This window comes from Corvus moneduloides, chromosome 3 (assembly GCF_009650955.1).
Source record: "Corvus moneduloides isolate bCorMon1 chromosome 3, bCorMon1.pri, whole genome shotgun sequence".
In the NCBI taxonomy this organism is placed as follows: domain Eukaryota; kingdom Metazoa; phylum Chordata; class Aves; order Passeriformes; family Corvidae; genus Corvus; species Corvus moneduloides.
Window position 1 is genome coordinate 52,845,615 of NC_045478.1, and position 17,305 is coordinate 52,862,919.

The 17,305-nt window shown below is 37.7% G+C and overlaps 1 protein-coding gene across 1 annotated transcript in view; it reads right to left on the reverse strand.

The window, feature by feature from the left end:
• Window positions 1-17,305, reverse strand: part of MAN1A1 (mannosidase alpha class 1A member 1) — a 142,990-nt gene that overhangs the window by 43,777 nt on the left and 81,908 nt on the right. The window contains exon 5 of the mRNA XM_032101574.1: window positions 16,364-16,458. Within this exon, the coding sequence (XP_031957465.1) occupies window positions 16,364-16,458 (95 nt within the window). The remainder of the gene's footprint in view (window positions 1-16,363; window positions 16,459-17,305) is intronic.

A 17,305-nucleotide genomic window follows, 5' to 3' on the forward strand; every position in this document is an offset into this window, starting at 1 on the left:
TACTCATGAAAATCTCAGATGCCAGTAAACCTTAATTGTAAAACAGGCTGAATATTCAAATGACATATTTAAGCCTTCAAAGACAAGCCCAAAAGCTATTAGCCATTAAAACAATGCTGGCAAAGTTAGTCAAGCAAAACTCAATTAATTTATGAAAGGAATTCTGGGTAAAAGAGAAAACAGTTAATTTGTGGCCTCAGTAGAAACTAAGACATGATGTGAAACAACATTGCTGAAAGACTGTTCTAATGCCTGTTAGAAAATGTTCCTTTGAAAAGAATGAAAATCAAAATGATAAATTTTTTAAATCTTCTTTGTTCCAATAGATTTCATTACCTAGAGAGGTGGCTGTATGACATGAAATGGGCAACCTGAAAGGTCAACCGAAAAGACTGCCAGAGTTGCTGCACCAACCACAATTTGCTAGGATGTATTTAAAACACATGAGCCTGTCAAGACTAAGAATTGAATCAAGACACTTGCATTAATGGGCTTTTGACATACTAATACTCAATTTTCTTATACTACACAGAAACTGCACAACATGAACACCATTACAAGATATATAGCATATGGATACCATTAAAGCTCAATTATAAGGAATACTTGCTCATTTATTTCTCTAAGCACTACTGCAAGGAATGTAGCAGCAGTTTCACAGATGTCAAGTGGAAATAGTAGCCTTTCATTTAATTTGCTGAAAGATTGTTCCCTCCTATTAACTAATTTCCTCCTAAAGATGTGTCAGTGTTATAACAATAAAAACGTCATTTTAACATGAAGTTTAAACCAGTGAAGGCAAACTGCTAGAACAAACTACTTAGCTGTCTTGCTAACCTCTTTTTATTTCCTTCTCAATAGGTCTCACACTAGCCCATCACATACAAGTCTCATTTTGTCTTTACTCTCTGCTATATGGATTCCTACAGCAACACGCATGTATCTACGGCATTTACTGCTGGGGTTTTATTACTGCTTGTTTAATATAAAACAACAGACTACTCTAGTAAGTCTTTTAAAATTATATTCGGTTATACCACATCCTTCAAGCCAGGTCTACTCAATTAGGTTATGGTGTGCTACAGTGTCAAGGTCTGCTCATTAAAAAGAGGGAAACACAAGGACATTCAGTTTTAATGTGAGATTAGAGCGAGAACACCACATATTTTGGATGTTGGCTAGGTGCATCCACCAAACTCAACACTTATAAGAGAGCCCACATCTGCCAACTGGATAAGAAGTCAGACTGAATGTTTTCCCCAACATAAAGACATGTTAGTGAGCTCCTACTCTTCTCCCTGTCCTTACAAGAGTCTGCCTGTAGTGAGCTAAAAGTCAGTCAGAGCAGAACACAATAATGAAAGCATTGCTCATTGGGTTATTCATTCTTAAGGTTGACTTGCCAGGCATTATGTCTCTACTCTCTTTACTACTTACTCTACGATAATCATTCCAAAATTATATGGCAATAGTAGGGAAAAAAAGCAGCAGAGTCAGCCTACACAACGTCAAATTGGCCCTGTGCTCTTCAATATCCTCATAAATGACTTGGACACAGGTCTTCAAGGGATGCTAAGCACGTTTGCAGATGATACAAAACTGGGAGGAAGTGCTGACTCCCTCAAAGGCAGGGAGGCCCTGCAGAGAGACCTCAACATATCAGAGGACTGGACAATCAGTGACCATATGAAGTTCAAGAAGGGAAAGTGACGGATTCTGAACCTGGGATGGGGCAACACTGGATGTATGGACATACTGAGGAATGAGAGGCTGGAAAGCAGTGCCTCAGGAAGGGACCTGGGGCTCCTGGTTGACAGCAAGTTGTACATGAGTCATTGTGCCCTGGAAGCCAGGAGGGCCAGCCCTGTGTGGGGGTGCATCAGGCACAGCATCACCAGCCGGGCAAGGGAGGGGATTGTCCTGCTCTGCTCTGCACTGGAGTGGCCTCACCTCGAGTGCTGGGGGCAGTTCTGGGTGCCACAATATAAAATAGACATTGAGCAAAAAGAGAGTGTCCAAAGGAGGGCAACGAGGATGGTGAAGGGACTTGAGAGGAAGCCACATGAAGAATGGCTGAGGTCACTTGGCCTGTCAGCCTTGAGAAGAGGAGACTGAGGGGAGACCTCACCACAGTCTACAGCTTCCTTGTGAGGGGAAGAGGAGGGGGCAGACACTGATCTCTTCTCTGTGGTGACCAGTGACAGGGCCTGAGGGAATGGCCTGACAAAAGAATTGAAGTTTTGCAGTTAATATTCCATACCTTTTAATGCTGTGAGGAAAAACCGCAGATAGCTGCAAAAAGCCTTGAGGCATTCATACACATGACTGAATTTGGAGGAGCTTTTGGACATTAGTACCCATGTCAGTTCTGCAACCACCCATTTTGTCAGCACAGCTGAATGAGTTACAGCACTGGATATCATTTAGGGTTATATTTTACCCTACATATCTACAAATTAATACTTTAATGTGTACTCTTTGTCAGTTGTAATATCTTGTAGTACATGAAAGCACACAAAAATAGTGCAGCTGATCTAACTGAAAGTTAGTGTGATCAAACTGATTTAGAGTACTGGACTGCCTAATCCACCACAGAATAACTACAAAGAATACATAAGACACTTAAAAAAATCTCCAGCTCTTTCTCCAAACAGCTGCATGTCATATAACTACTCTTATTTTGCCATGTGCAAACTGAGCTTTATTACTGCAAATGCTCATGAAAATTGTGTTACATTGGTGACTTCAAAGGAAAAAATTAGCAAATTTGAAAATAAAACAATTTAGAAACTTAGGATACCGACAAAATGGTTTGAAGCAGATTCAAACCATTCAATTATTCGAACAATTCAAATATGAATTATTTTCAACCATGTGTCTAAACAGAAAGAAAGCCAAATTCACTATATTCTTTATTAATTTCATTTGTTCCAAAGTAATTTGTTCAATATAACTAATGCAATAAACTGCAGTACCGCCTAATTGTTAATTTTGAAATGCAAGCTAGTTTATTCAATGAATTTTTTTTTTTTTTTTGATATGAAGAACAAAACAGAATATTTCAGGGTTGCAAAACCACTGATATGCCCCTGGCTGCAAAACACAAATCAATAGCCAGCATGAGATGGTGACCACCACCATGCATTATTCACTGTCATTAATGTCAACCACAAACCTCAAGATAATTTTCAAGTTCCATACTTAGTGTTTGATTTTTTGTGATTGTTTTGTTTGTTTGTTTGGGTTTTTTTCTGTATCTGAGAGCTATGCATAAAGCAAAACCAATATGAGATCTGCATGAATCTTGCTCTCTTCCATTAAACCAACAGAATTTCCTGGTAGGTCCCAAGGCTGTTATTTGACTAGAGCCTCAGTAACTCACCCCCCACCCCCCCCTCCCAATCCCTTATATATTTTATTGTCATTATAGAGCAGTCAAATCTCCTCATTTCTGCTTAAAAGATTTGATTTGGCTGGCTCTCTGCTCAGATTGAGCTGGATCAAACAAAAGACATAGATGGCTTTGCTTCACTTAGTTATCCAAAACCAGGTTTTGATCCCCACATGGCCTGAGAACAAGCAGGTCAATGGTGCCAAGCAAATATCCACTTCTAGGCACTTCTGCAGTTACCCACAAAACACAGCACAGCAAGTAGGGAAGACTGGAAGAGATACTGAAGAAGTTCAACTCCTGAGCTGAACTAACCTACTTAATGAAGACGCCCACATTGACTCCCTGATTTAATTATTCACAAGCCCTTAGGCATAACCTGCCCACCATTTACCTATCAGTAGTATCTGGTTTGGACTCTCCAGCTAATGCTTTCTTTTAAAGGAATCAATAACCTAGGGAACAAAAGCGTATGTCTGAGAAGTGAAAAACCCAAGCCTGCTAAATTCCTGGAGAATGTCTCAAGTACTACAAAAAAAGCTCTTCTGGCATTAAATGCTGTCCATCTTCTGTTGAAATTGTGTCACAAAACAAGCGAAAGGGCAAGATTCACTGGACTGAAAACTCCTGGCTTTTGGTCTCCCAGAACACCTTCTCTAATGCATTCCTAATGAAAACTTAAGCAACAACAAAATTCCTAAAACAAGACAAGAAAATTCCCCAGAAGTCTTACGCAAATAAATCAGGTGGCTTTAACTATCTGTTCATTGTGTGACAGTGTGAGGATACTGAATAGTTTTACACCATTTCCAGTTTCTGCTCTACAGAGATGCTTTGTGCTTTTTCCCAATCACTTGTTAAAAATAAGACTAAATATAAACCATATTGAGAAGATTACAATTCTTTGTAGATTTTAGTAGATCAGATTTGATAGTAGCAAAACCAGGCAGTCTGCTTAAGAGCATTTTCTCTTATCAATTCTGCTGCTAGGATTCTAGTTGTAATTTTTGTTCAGTATCATTTGATTTCCTAACAGACAAGAGGCTCTGAGCATGGGGTGACCCACAATAACCTTCACGCCTCATAAAGAAAGCAAGAAGGACACAAATACTCTCCCCTTCAAGTCACCTTGTCATGCTAATTCAACACACCTAGGTAATTTCTATTTTCTCCTTGCATTTCTGAAAAACATTTAGGGATAGGTTATGAAAAATGCCAACTAGTATGACCATTACAGTAATTGCATTGGTTACCTTTATTAATTTTTCAAAATTAAGTCAATAAGATTTTTAGTAACACCATTATATTACTTGATTAGTTTTGAAAGTGATTATCATAAGAACTCTATTTAATTGGAAGCATCTCAATTTACAGGATACATTAAATTCTCAGTAGCATTTTAAGACGATTCAACATATGCAGGTCAATTACCAGTAATCACCATTTCACGCAACTGCTTCAGAAGAAATTTCAGTACAACACTGGAAAAGAATAAAAGATGGTTCTAAAAATTACAACTGAGCCTCAGTTCTGAAAGATAAAGCTGAACTTCAGCTCAGGTTATTACGGTAAAAGACCATCTCTATGCTGTTAAAACCATCCTGAAATGCTAAAGATTATAAAAATCTGAGCAAAGATTAGTGAACAGTTGTCTACCTTAAAACAGATGATGATTATTTGTCAGGACTGCCAAATTACTGAAATGCACTAACTGCACTCATGACCAGCTGCACATTAATTACTAGATTAGAAAGTTGTAATTAATTTTCTTAATATCACTACACTGCTTTTCTTCCTTGAGTTAATAAAAACAGATTGCAATCATTGTTAATTCAAGCTGCAGAACATAACTGCTGTAGCTATTTCCATATGTGAAGAACACTGCATGCACAGTTCTTGCAGTAATACCCTGCCTAGAAACTGAATCTTCTGACATTTTAATGAAGTCTTGTAATAAGGCAAATAAATTATAAATTATAATTTGACTTAGTATAGTTAGTAGAAAAACTACAAAAGCTTAAAAAGGAATTATTAAAGAATCTTCTTAATGACAAAATTTAGAAGTGGATACTGTGTTCCAACATATTTTGAACTGGAAAAGAGGGTTTACTCATAGTTGCATGGCTGAAAACAACTGCTGAGACTTTTAAAATTTCTTCATCAACTGACTGTCATTAGAAACCATCAAAAGTGCTCCAGACCTTTGCACACATTGCAAGAAATTTTGAGAACTAGTAAAGGAAAACAACTTTATAGAGATACAGAGTAAAGTTCACCAAAGTTCTCATCAAGAGCCTTCAGTTATAAATACAGCAAAGATAATTAAAGCAGCATTCAAACAGCATTTATTCTCCTGTGCGCATATCTGCATTAGTAGCAAGAGGTGTTTTTATAAGATGGAAAGGATTATTCATGTAAAATCACTGCGCCGTTTTTTCATTTTCCATTAGGCCCAAAAGGTGGTTTATTTCTCCAGCCTCATTACTGCTTAAAGTGTATATTTTTTTTTTTCTCTTAACTTCCCTTCCTTTGTAAAAGATGAGTGTAGAAATATGAGAATTATGACCTCGTGGCATCCAAAGTGTTTTAGACTATTCTATTTTGATCTAATAGAAGTCTTCACATGGTCAGCTTCAGCATCATAAAGGGAAGAGCAAATGTCAGCAACAAACGATGGTTGAAAATATTTTTTATTTATTTATTTTATTTATTTTACAATGTTTGTGATTTTTAATGTTTCTAAAGTCTCCTGGGGAATGTAAAGAACAAGTAATTTTGTATTTGTGAAAGACTAGAGATAAGAAAAGGGATTTTAAGAGAATGTATAGCCTTCAGCAGCAAAAGCAGATACAGGCTTTGTGTTATAAATTTTTTTCTCCCAAACTTCCCTAGAGGAGCCCAATTTGCCTTACACTGCTAAATGTTATAAACATTTTTTTAATATATATATATCTGTAAAACATCTCTAAGTTTGTGTTAAGGTATACATACACACCCTCCTCCACCCACAACGTACACCAAAATACACATAGGCTTGATTATCACTCTTTCCAGAATATTGAAGTGCTTCAATATATTTAAGACGTTAAGGAACAATGTATTAGATTATACACTAGAACAAATAGGATTTATGGATCAACTCTTCCGTAAAGCACCATACCTTAAAGCAGTAACTTTAGTATATGTCCTTTTGGGGGACTGCAGAGAACCAATCAACTAGGTGACCTCAAGAACATTAGGGATGTAGGAAGCAAGGAGGTAAAGAAGGAGGGATGGAAGGGGGAATGGAAGAGAGGAAGGGAAGGAAATGAATAACAGTGTGCCCAGAAGTCTCAGAAGACATATGTGGAACAATATTTGGTACAATTCCCAAATACTAATTTTCCCATGCTATCAAATAGAAACATCTGGAAAAAGACTCAGAGAAGCAACCCATAGATCTGGAAAACATGATACATCCAGGATTCAGATTCCTCTTGTGGAAGATGAGCAGGCAAGGACAGAATCATAGTTCAGTAGAAAAAACTATCAGAGCTGAAAATGATCACTGGTGTGCTTCTCCTCCAAAATAAAAATGGATTAGAAGAGGGGAGCAAGCATGGAAGAGGAGTAGCAGGGTTAGAAAACACACAAAGTAGAGCAGGATCAAAGACAGATTGCAAGAGTTTTGATTTACAGAAAACATACTACAAAAAGGCACTGGATGATCTCAGAACCTTGTACTAAAACCTTGCAACTTAGATTAAAGATCCGGATGTTTAAGAGACACTATGAGAAACAACATAGCTGTTTTCCAACCAAAACCTGTGCTGTTACATCTAGATAACTAAAAGTAACAAACACAGCATTACAGACGTCTGTTTTTAATGCTGAGATTACAGTTTAAAAACAATTAGGTGTTCTGTATTCAGCTGGGTGTATGAAGCTGGTCAAAAAGCTGAGAAAATCCAAGTAATGATCAGTAATTATGCAAGCAGAGAAGAAATTAATACTTCCATCATTTAGGATTCCTGAAAAGACAGAAAACTCTTCAATTCTCACCAAATTTTAAGCACAATTGAACTATTAACAAATAATAAACTTTTGTTTCTGTTAAAAGCTAAAGCAAAAAATGAATCTGCATGAATGTTCTTATTATTCTGAAATAACAGACTGATTTCTAGGGGAAAAAAGATAACCTATTTTATTCTGATTTCTTATTTTAATGTCAATCTAAAAGACTAAATGGAAAATTGTACTGCAAGAGTATCTGACATATCCATGAAAACACATATGCTGTGCATTTCAGAATAACAGAAGATGTCATAAGCAATTATGAAGTTATCTTAAAATTAAGCATGCTTATAAAGATGGCATAACACACACCCCTCAGCACTGGTATAATGAAACTGAAAACCACAAAATTCAAGTTTCACAGTATTAATAAGATTATGGAGTGCTAAAAAGAGAAGTTAAAAATTCAGATAAGTAAAACTGTTATTTGTGATACCCATGATGCACTGGACCTGTGTCAGTTGCCAGCAGGGTTTCGGCTGTCCAGCTGAGAGGACACAGTTTGGTGGAGGTTAAGGAGAGAGCCTCTTGTATCAGCAGCAGTAAGAAAACATAAAACAATGAATACAGATTTACCAATACATACATCTATCTATGTGTTTATCCGAAACAAAAGATGTACTTCAAGAAGTATCCCTTTTTCAGCAGGAAAAAAAATACAGTATTCTTTGAAGATAACAGCAGAATCTGTTCTCAGAAACGATATCTGAAAAAATGCAGTTAACAACTCCTGTTCATGCTCACCATTTCAGGATGGTAAGAATACAGAGTAACTGCAGTCAGCTATTTGCTTGGTCAACCTCAATCCTTATTATCTACCATATCATACAGATGCTTAAACCACTGTAGGAAAAACGCCCAAACAACCCCACACAGCCGAGAATTTAACCAGGTAGAAGTATCAAAGTAATTCCAGCTAAAATACACAAGCAAAACACTTTGCAAATGCCTGCTCTCCCCTTCTCATGGTCATTTCAGGATTACCCTAATGAGAAATGAGTCACAGATTTTGCAGGCAAAATCCTGCAAATGTACACAGGTTATAACAAATACATAAAGTAAACAACTCATAAGTGGTTTTATAATTTGCCTGTCGGAAAATTCTTAGGTGGAACAATCCCAACACAACTATCATTTTTAGATGATCTGTTTTTTCTGAGGTGACTTGAACTGTGGTGGAAGCGACTGAGAAGTACTTGTGCTCATTTTATTTATTTAATGAAACCTGAAGTCTCTGGGAACTGATTCCCTTCCCTCTGAAGGAAGCCTCTTTCGACAGTAACATTTTGTCTAGTGTAGGATTTAATATACACAGATGAAAATTAGGTCATACACGATACAAGCAACTAAAAGGGTAATGATCTTTAACCAAGTGGAAAGATTAATGTGCCTACACTCAGGTGTCAGCGTTCCCAGCACAAGCAGTATAGACCAAGGAAAAGCAGCCCAGCGGGCCAGGCCCTGGGCACTTGATTTCAGGCAGGATAACTGCTCCTCAAGCTGCTTCACAGTGCCTTTGCAGTGTCCCACTCCAGTGGGAGCTTGTGCCTGTGTACATACCAACGTGTCTCATCTGGCACTGAGCCTCATCCTGCACATGTTCACAAACAACTCCAACTCTCAAATATGTCTGGCAATTCAACACTAAGGGTTCCCTTGCAGCTCCTAGGCAACGGAAAGGTATGGTATACAAATAACTCCTGATTACCTGCCAATATCAAGGTGACAATAGCACTTATCCAGCTAAAGCAAGAGCATGAGCAACAACCTTAGCCATATGCTAATTTATAAAATCCTATTTTCAATAAATGAGATTTCAAAAACTTGCAGGGGAGCAAGAATGGTTTTAACTCTCAGGAAGCAAACTGAGGATCTGATGCAACTTTCCCACCCTATGTCACTGCATTTCAGTGAAGGACTGCTCACAACCAGACTGGTAGGAAATTTGATGTCCCTGCTTGGTACATGCCACCTATTGGCATATGCCATAGGTGACTGGAGTGAACTTCCTAGTCCTGATTTCTTCTAGGGCAAAACACAAAATAGTTCAACCGTCTTATCCTCCCCCTTTCCAGCACAGAAAACCTTTATATCTTCTTTATAAATAACATACCAAAAAAAGCAATTTCCCATTTTTTCAAGCCTTCAAGACAAAAGGCCCACGAAGTAGAGCCTCCAGTAACAAGTTGGTTTCTGTGGGACTGTCTGGCAGAAGGTTTGTTTTGTTTTGTAAAACAACATTAGCTATTGCTAGCACCACAGAGATCTATAAAGTGTTTGTAATCGTACATTTTGTGCTGAGGAATACCATTACTAATACTCACACAAGCTTTTACGGAGATAAATAATATGATAATTATGAACTTGCAAGTATCTATACTCATTTTACATTGAACTAATAAACTGTGGGGAAAGAGTGTTTAAACTTAGAATCTGGGACTAGAATCTTTCTTTTGGCTATAAAGAAAGCACTTAAACTGAGAAGGATATTTTTCAGTAATAATAATAGGTCCCAAATTCTTCCTGTGTTATTGCCAGAGGGCAGCCTCCCACACAAATTCTGCATTACAATATTGAATTGAAGCTGCTATTTGAGTAATACAGCCTATCATTATGGGCTATCACCAAAATAATATTTTTCTTGGTTCTTTTTCTTTCTCGACAAAGAGCCACATTCCTTGAACTATCTAATGAAATTTTTGTGATATTATTATAAATGAGATTTTTTTACATTGCTTAATGGTAAATCAGACATCACCACAGGTCAAATATACTGAATATCGAACATAAAGCACTAGTCATACAATGCAGAACTAGCTACTCATTTCAGGTGAGGTGATGACACAGCAAGGAATTTCAGATGAGGTAAAGACATGGCAAGGAGTTTGTTTCCTGTGGTGTTCTAACATGTCCTAAAACATGGAAATTTCTAATCTTCTGTTATTTTACATGCATAACTATTTTTCCTGGTTGCTTTGCATTCAATACTGACTCAAGAAATGTAAACTTGTTTATGAATCATGCAATGAACTGAAATGGCTGTGCTGCAAAAATGTACCCTTTGCTGAAATCATCCTTGTCACTAGTTACTTATAAATTAGGATGGAATTAATTTCTTCATCTCAAGATGTTAGTGCTTTCAAATAATTGTGCAAGGTCTTCATTAGTCCATGGAAAGAGATCATCAGTATGTCCAGACAGCAGATCATTTTAGCCAAAACATATGTTTAACACAAACCAAATAATTTTTAGAGAGGTAAAGTTCAGCTAGGATTACCTCATTGCATCCAGTGCTAATACAAATCCACACTGTGACCCAAATGCCTGAAGGCAAAAGTCTGCTTTCCACTGGTCTGTTTTGCTACAGGGGAAATCTCAGTGTTTAATTCAATATCCAAATCCTTTTTTGTTATTATTACCACTTTATTACATCAGTGGAGCCATTTGCCAAAACCACACATGCAAAGCCGTTATAAAGGATGTCTGCTTCTTTTAGCTTTTTTTCTTAGGTAATTTTGATTTCTTCCTCTAAAATTATGCCAAAATTAGACAGAAAGGATGTAATTAAAGATTTCATCTAAACACAGCTTCTGTATGATCCTACAATAACAAACTGTGCAGATAGTGTAAGTTTTTTCTCTCTAAACTCCCTTTAAAAATAGGTTTATTTTTGCCAAATACAGTCAAATTTGAAGAATAAGCTTTATTTAACTCTGCAGTCTTTTTTAAAAAACATCTAAAATTTAATTTATACACTAGAATTAATAGTGCAAACCAGAAAAATTAAATTATCCATCCTGGTTAAATCTCTGCAAGAAAGTGCTTCTTGTATCACTTGGACAAGTAAAAGCATGAACTGCTAATTCTGTAAAAAAATATAGTATCATACAAACAACTTGCAACAAATATTGCAAAATAATGCATCAGTCAAACAATCACATTTCAGGCATTTCTTACGGTGTAAGACGGAGAATCAAACTGTCAAAAAGGTTTACTGAATTTACATGTCTGGATCCCTTCTTCATTGTATTTTCAAGCTTTCTGAATGCATTAAGATTCCTTTACAAAATTTAAAGGTATGTACTCGTAAGTGCATTGATTATGATGTTTTTTGGAAGATGTCACAGAGCACAAATAGAACCAATTCTATTATCTGCTGAATTCTTTCTTTAAGAGTACCGGAGTTTTTCCAGTGAGGTACCACACACTAAAGACATTTTGAAGACCATAGGAACTCAAACATGTTTTGAAATTGGAAATTATTTTGAAACTTTGAAGTATTTTCAAGCAAGTTCTGTTGTTTACAGACCAACATTTCATACCTCCAAAGTGATTGGTTTATTGGCCACATTTCCATGTAGGTGGAAAGTGCTGAGAGAGAAGCTCCTTTAAATGCCTGCAACCTTGAACACTGCCACCAGTAGTCTGAAATACCAGAATGAGTGTCCCATAAGGGAACACCACCTGTGTGTGAGTCATCCTTCCAATCACTGTAGCATTTTAGCATAAAACCCCTCTCCGGAGCAGCCAGGTTCTGCTGGGCAAGCTGCAATGGTGGGGAGAACCATCCTATTTAGCACTACTGTCACAGAACAGGTATCTTAGCTGGTGGTAAAAAGTTGTTAAAAATAAAAAAAAACTATGGGTGAATTTTTTATTGCTTTTTAAATTTTTTCCAAGTGAGGTAAAAAACTGTTTTTGAAGCTGTGCTATGGGTGTATCTTCTCGCTCTAAATACACATAGTGGCCGCAAGGGCTCAGCAGCTCCCAGAAACTCTTGTTCAAACTGAACACTTTGAGACCTGGAAAGACCTGTGGCATAACTTAACTATGCTGTATAAAATGTAGCAATTTAAAAAATAATAGTAATTTTAAAAGTCAAAGGAGGACCTTGCTTTAAAACCATGCTGACAACATCCCAACGGCATAAATATTGCAGCTCTGCCACTTCCATACTTGGTTACTTACGAATGAGTAACTACATTGTGCAAACAATTTAGCAAGGCCCCTGCTATCTCACTTCATAAAGTATGTTATATTGAATACAACTCAGATCCACTCTTAATGTACAATCAATATTAAAGTGTAAAAGGCAAAGAAACCTGAGCTGACATCAGACACAGTAAACATTCTACATTTATGTCAAGTAAATCTTACCACTCCCTGTGGTTTGATTTCAATATAAATTAATCACATGTATTTCAAACTCCTCTTTTTTAACTTCTGTTAGGCTTCCCTGCCCTGACCCACTCCAGCTACACCTCACAGCTTTTCCTTCTATACAACACTTTCCATGGTCCCTAAAGCCATAAATGCTTTTACATAATTTAGGTTTGTCAGTGAGCCAGAGAAACAGGCTCAGTATCACCCTTAGCCACAACAACACTTATGAACAGGCTGGACATAAAAAACCCCCCCATTTCCAGTTTGTTATGTTTCCAGAAATAAAAATATTATTTACTCCAGTTGAAACTTTTTCATTAAGGCAAGGCATAACTATTTTTCAAAGTTTCAGATGCACTTAAAGTTTATATGCTACATTGATTCTTCATAAAAAGGCAGGCACCTTAATGCCTAACAGTATTGCTACATCACAGTACACGAGGCACAATAAATAACCTTAAAACTACGCAACTGGTCAATGTGTAGAGAGAAAACATTTCATGGAAAATATATTCTTTCATGTAAGAATGCTCCTGGGTTGCTTATTGGCAAGTAGTAATGTGGTCATATTGGAAATCGTGACTAAAAACCAGATACCGGTCTGCTTTGAAAGGGGAAAAAAGTGACATAAAAACAAAATTTCCATCTGAAAGAAAAAAAAAAAAGCACAGAATTTTATACTCAGATGTTTATTCCTGATTGATTCAACAGAATAACAACAATCTGGGTCCTTCTCTGTATTTGACAGCTGGGCATCATCCCATAAATACAAGCTCCATACAGCTTCCCCTTTAATAGTTACAGGGGTAAAAATAAATAGCTATATTAAAAAAATTACTTGATACTGCAAACTTGATGCAAGTCTGGGTATTTGTTAAGATTACTTAACTCACTAAGCAAGTTATAATTTCATTTTTTTTTCTTTTTATAGATCTGAGAGGTAAATTACAGAAATACAGAAGCAATCTGATTGATCAGTCACATAAACTACTTAGAGTTTATAGAGAGAAAGAGAAATGACAGCTTTAGCATGGAGAAGCCAGATTGTCACAGCTTACTAGGAAGAAGAAGAAAAGGATCATGAACTAGAAGTATTTTAAGAAACTGTTATAGCTGGCGTTTTAGAAGTACTGAAGAGGAAATATCTAAACAAAGGATTTGTGTGAGGGAGGAAAATAAATAAGTAAGCAAATAGAGAAATGAAAGTGGCTTTGCCAGTTTGTGCTTCTTATCCCCAAAAATAAAACTCAAACCTGTATGTCAACCCACCTCTGCTTTATACACTTCTTCCTCTGCACCCCCTCTTTGCACCCCTGTTTTCAGCCAGAAAAGTCCACAAGTGCTATACCATGCTATTTACTTAAATAAGCAAGTGAGCCATAAAAGGAACTTCAAATTCTGCAGCACAAGCAGAAGTGAAAAACAGATGCTGAAGATGAACTGAAAATACAGAGCAACATCAGAAATATGGAAGTGCAACTGAAACTTTAGAAAGAAAGAAAAGGAAATCCCACTACAAACCACTGATCTAATTACTTAAATTGTACTTTAGAGGCCAAAGGAAGTTCTACAAGCAAACATACTCATGAATTGGCAAGTATTTTTAGCTGAAGAATAGTACAATGAACTTTTTATCATATTTTATAATAAGAGTTCCACAAACAAGACAGTAACTGTCCCATGATCACTAAGTAGTAAGGAAAGAAGCAGGATGAACTAAAACAATGGAAAAGACAAAAAGAATAATACTTCAGGTGGATGTCTTTGGTATGTGAGGACACAAAAGCACATCTGTATGTTTATACACAGAGGCATGCAAGGAGAGAGCAAGTCTGCTGTGATGATACAGGACAAGCAGAAAAAACCAACTATTTTGTGAAGAACATTTGCAAAGTTAAACAAATACTCAGCTCATCTCTTAATCCAGAAATAGTAATTTAAAAATAACCACTGACACCCATAATCTATTGTGTTTTCCAGTTTGAAGCATAAATCAAAATAAAATCAAATAAAATACTAATGAGAAATGAGGCATATTAGATACACAATGTATGCAGGCTTCAGAGGCTTAGCATTTCCTAAGCCTGGATGACAGCGTATTTGTTTACTCACAGTATTATGGAAGAGTCATCTACTGAAGGTCAAAGCTAGGCAGATGTGCAAGGATTCAGAATGAATAACCAAGAACCCAGCATTTAATGTCATTTTTTCTGCCACAGCAAAGGGAATTATCTCGGCAGAGATCCTCTTTCACTTTTGTGCCAGGTAGGAAAAGAATCCCTTTTGCATTGTTTGCAGCTGACATCTGTGGTGGCCCACAGCAGTTGTTGTGAGAAGGTAGGAACAAACCATAAAGATCTATCACATAATTTGAACTATATGCAAAGAGGACAGTTAAGGAGGGATTTAGATATGGGCTATATAAAAGACACATTTTTAGCCTGAATACCTTAAGCATGCTTAAATATACTATGTAGAGCAAGGTATTCTTGTGTTGCAATTACAAACATGTTAGGGTTTTGTATTCAGAAGTTTCTCTAACTGCTTAAAACCAAGTAACACACCTAAAGCTGCTGTTCTACTGAACTTGTGCAGAACTGACTGAAGCCTGTTGTGAAGAAATTATTAACATGCACGTAAGTGACCAGCCAAAGTCCAAGGATCATCACCAGGCAGCAGTTAATCAGCCCCTCCAATGATGAACAAGTTGAGGAGTCACTAACTCCCTCCTCCTCATGCACACAGATGTGCTTTTTCTGGCTTTCTACCTCACTGCTGTTTGAAAGGAAGGTGGAAGATAAGCCTGTCTGAAGTGACATGCCAGGGATTTCTGTAGGATTGGCCCTGAGCAGTTTACTCTGAAGCCTGAAGCAAACACAGCCAATCAAGCAAAATGTCAATGTCCATCCTACTGTGGGGAAAAGGTGCACTCATAAATACAGAGCAAGCAGGGAACAGTGGAAGATGCTGACTGTCAAGGAGGCAGTCACTCAAAAAAACACATCACCAACACATGCACGTGTGAAATTCTTTTTGATTCACTTTCTTGTGATGAGTGACGCTGGGGCTTATTATCAGTACGAAGAAAGCTGATGTGTCCTTACAAATACACAAATACACTCCACAGGTGTCATTTTCGACATTCTTTGCCGAGCAGTGCAAAGAAACCATTTTCTTTACCAGCACCATAACATAGGTAGCAGTCCTGAGTTGGACCAAGGAATTGCTGACATGTCTGGAGCCAGATAGTGGAGGCAAGAGTGACTTCAGGAAATCAAACATCTCCTACAGCAAACACAGAGCAGCCTTCAAACCACGACTGCCCAAAGCAAAACCACTTGGGACAGGATACAAAACAGTGAGTCTCTGGTAGCAGGCAATTCTCTTGTTTCTTGACATGAAGGACATGCTGATACCACATTTGTGAACAGGTTAAAATAAGAGTACAAAGTGGCTAGAAAACTTTCAGAGTAGCACATGTCCTACTGCTCTTAGTCTACCTAAAACAACACTAAAAGGACTTCAGGAAGAGTGATGAGCAACATACTAACTGACAAAACCACAGCCTGTTCTGAGATGAATAAATATATTTCTGTATGCATTCTTCTGTGTGCAACATATATCCACTTAAAATTCCTAATTTAAAATGTAGAACCAGAAAGACAAAAACTGTGCAGCAATTGTAATAGTTCTGTGGCAAAGATAGATTCAACATAACTTTTATGTGCTCTAGTCACCAAAAAGCAGCTGTTTTACCTCTTGATATTAAGCAATGCCCAAGGTATCCCAGTGGGAGTGTTGAAAGCTGGTAGCAATTTCTCTCCAAGCTCCACTGCCTTTTTTCGGAAAACCTGAAAGTTAAGAAGAAACCAAGTATTGGAAAATGCATTGTTGCTCCAAGTAAATTACTTTAGCTAATGTAATTATTGAGCATATGGTACAATCCATCTAAGCACAATGAAGCATCCCTGCTCCTTTAGAGTGACATCAAAGGGACGAAGCAGCACAGCCTGTTTCACTGCACCTGGTAAGGAGAGAACTCACGCAGCAGGATCACACAGTGACAATGCCCAGACGACCTGCTCCTGGCATGACCACCATCAAACCAGAGCCACCAGTACAGCCAGACCTGATACTGCCGAGCAGGTTACACACTCCTGGCTGCCCCTGCCAGGTGCCCTGTGCTCAGGGAAGGGGCCATGAGCCAAGGATGCTGCTGCATCCTGCCTGGCTGGCTGGCAGATCCCTGCCCCAAGCACCACGTCCTCCTGAAGCGTGGGGATGCAGGCGCAGGAAGGCCACCTTTGCTCTCTCTGAGGTTTATTAACAGGGGTTCAGCATGCTGTGGGAGCCTGGGCTGCATCGCCACACACCTGCTGTACTGCCAATCTGCTGCACGGGCAGTCTGTGACAAAAACACCCCCACACAGCACCGAAAAAATAAACCCCACACATTTTGTAGCGCTACAGTCTTTATGGACTCAGCTGGCTTATATCCAGAGAGTGTCAGTGCCACCATTAATCAAAAAATTGGAATATACCCCTGCGGACAACTGAGACTTAACTGATATGCAGCATCTAAAGAGTTTCAGCTTTCACTTCAAAAACATGAAGCAGAAAGACCCCAAATGCTTACCATACGCCCACAAGAATGACGGACAATTTAACAAGAGGAACTTTTATGTCCAGGTAAATAGT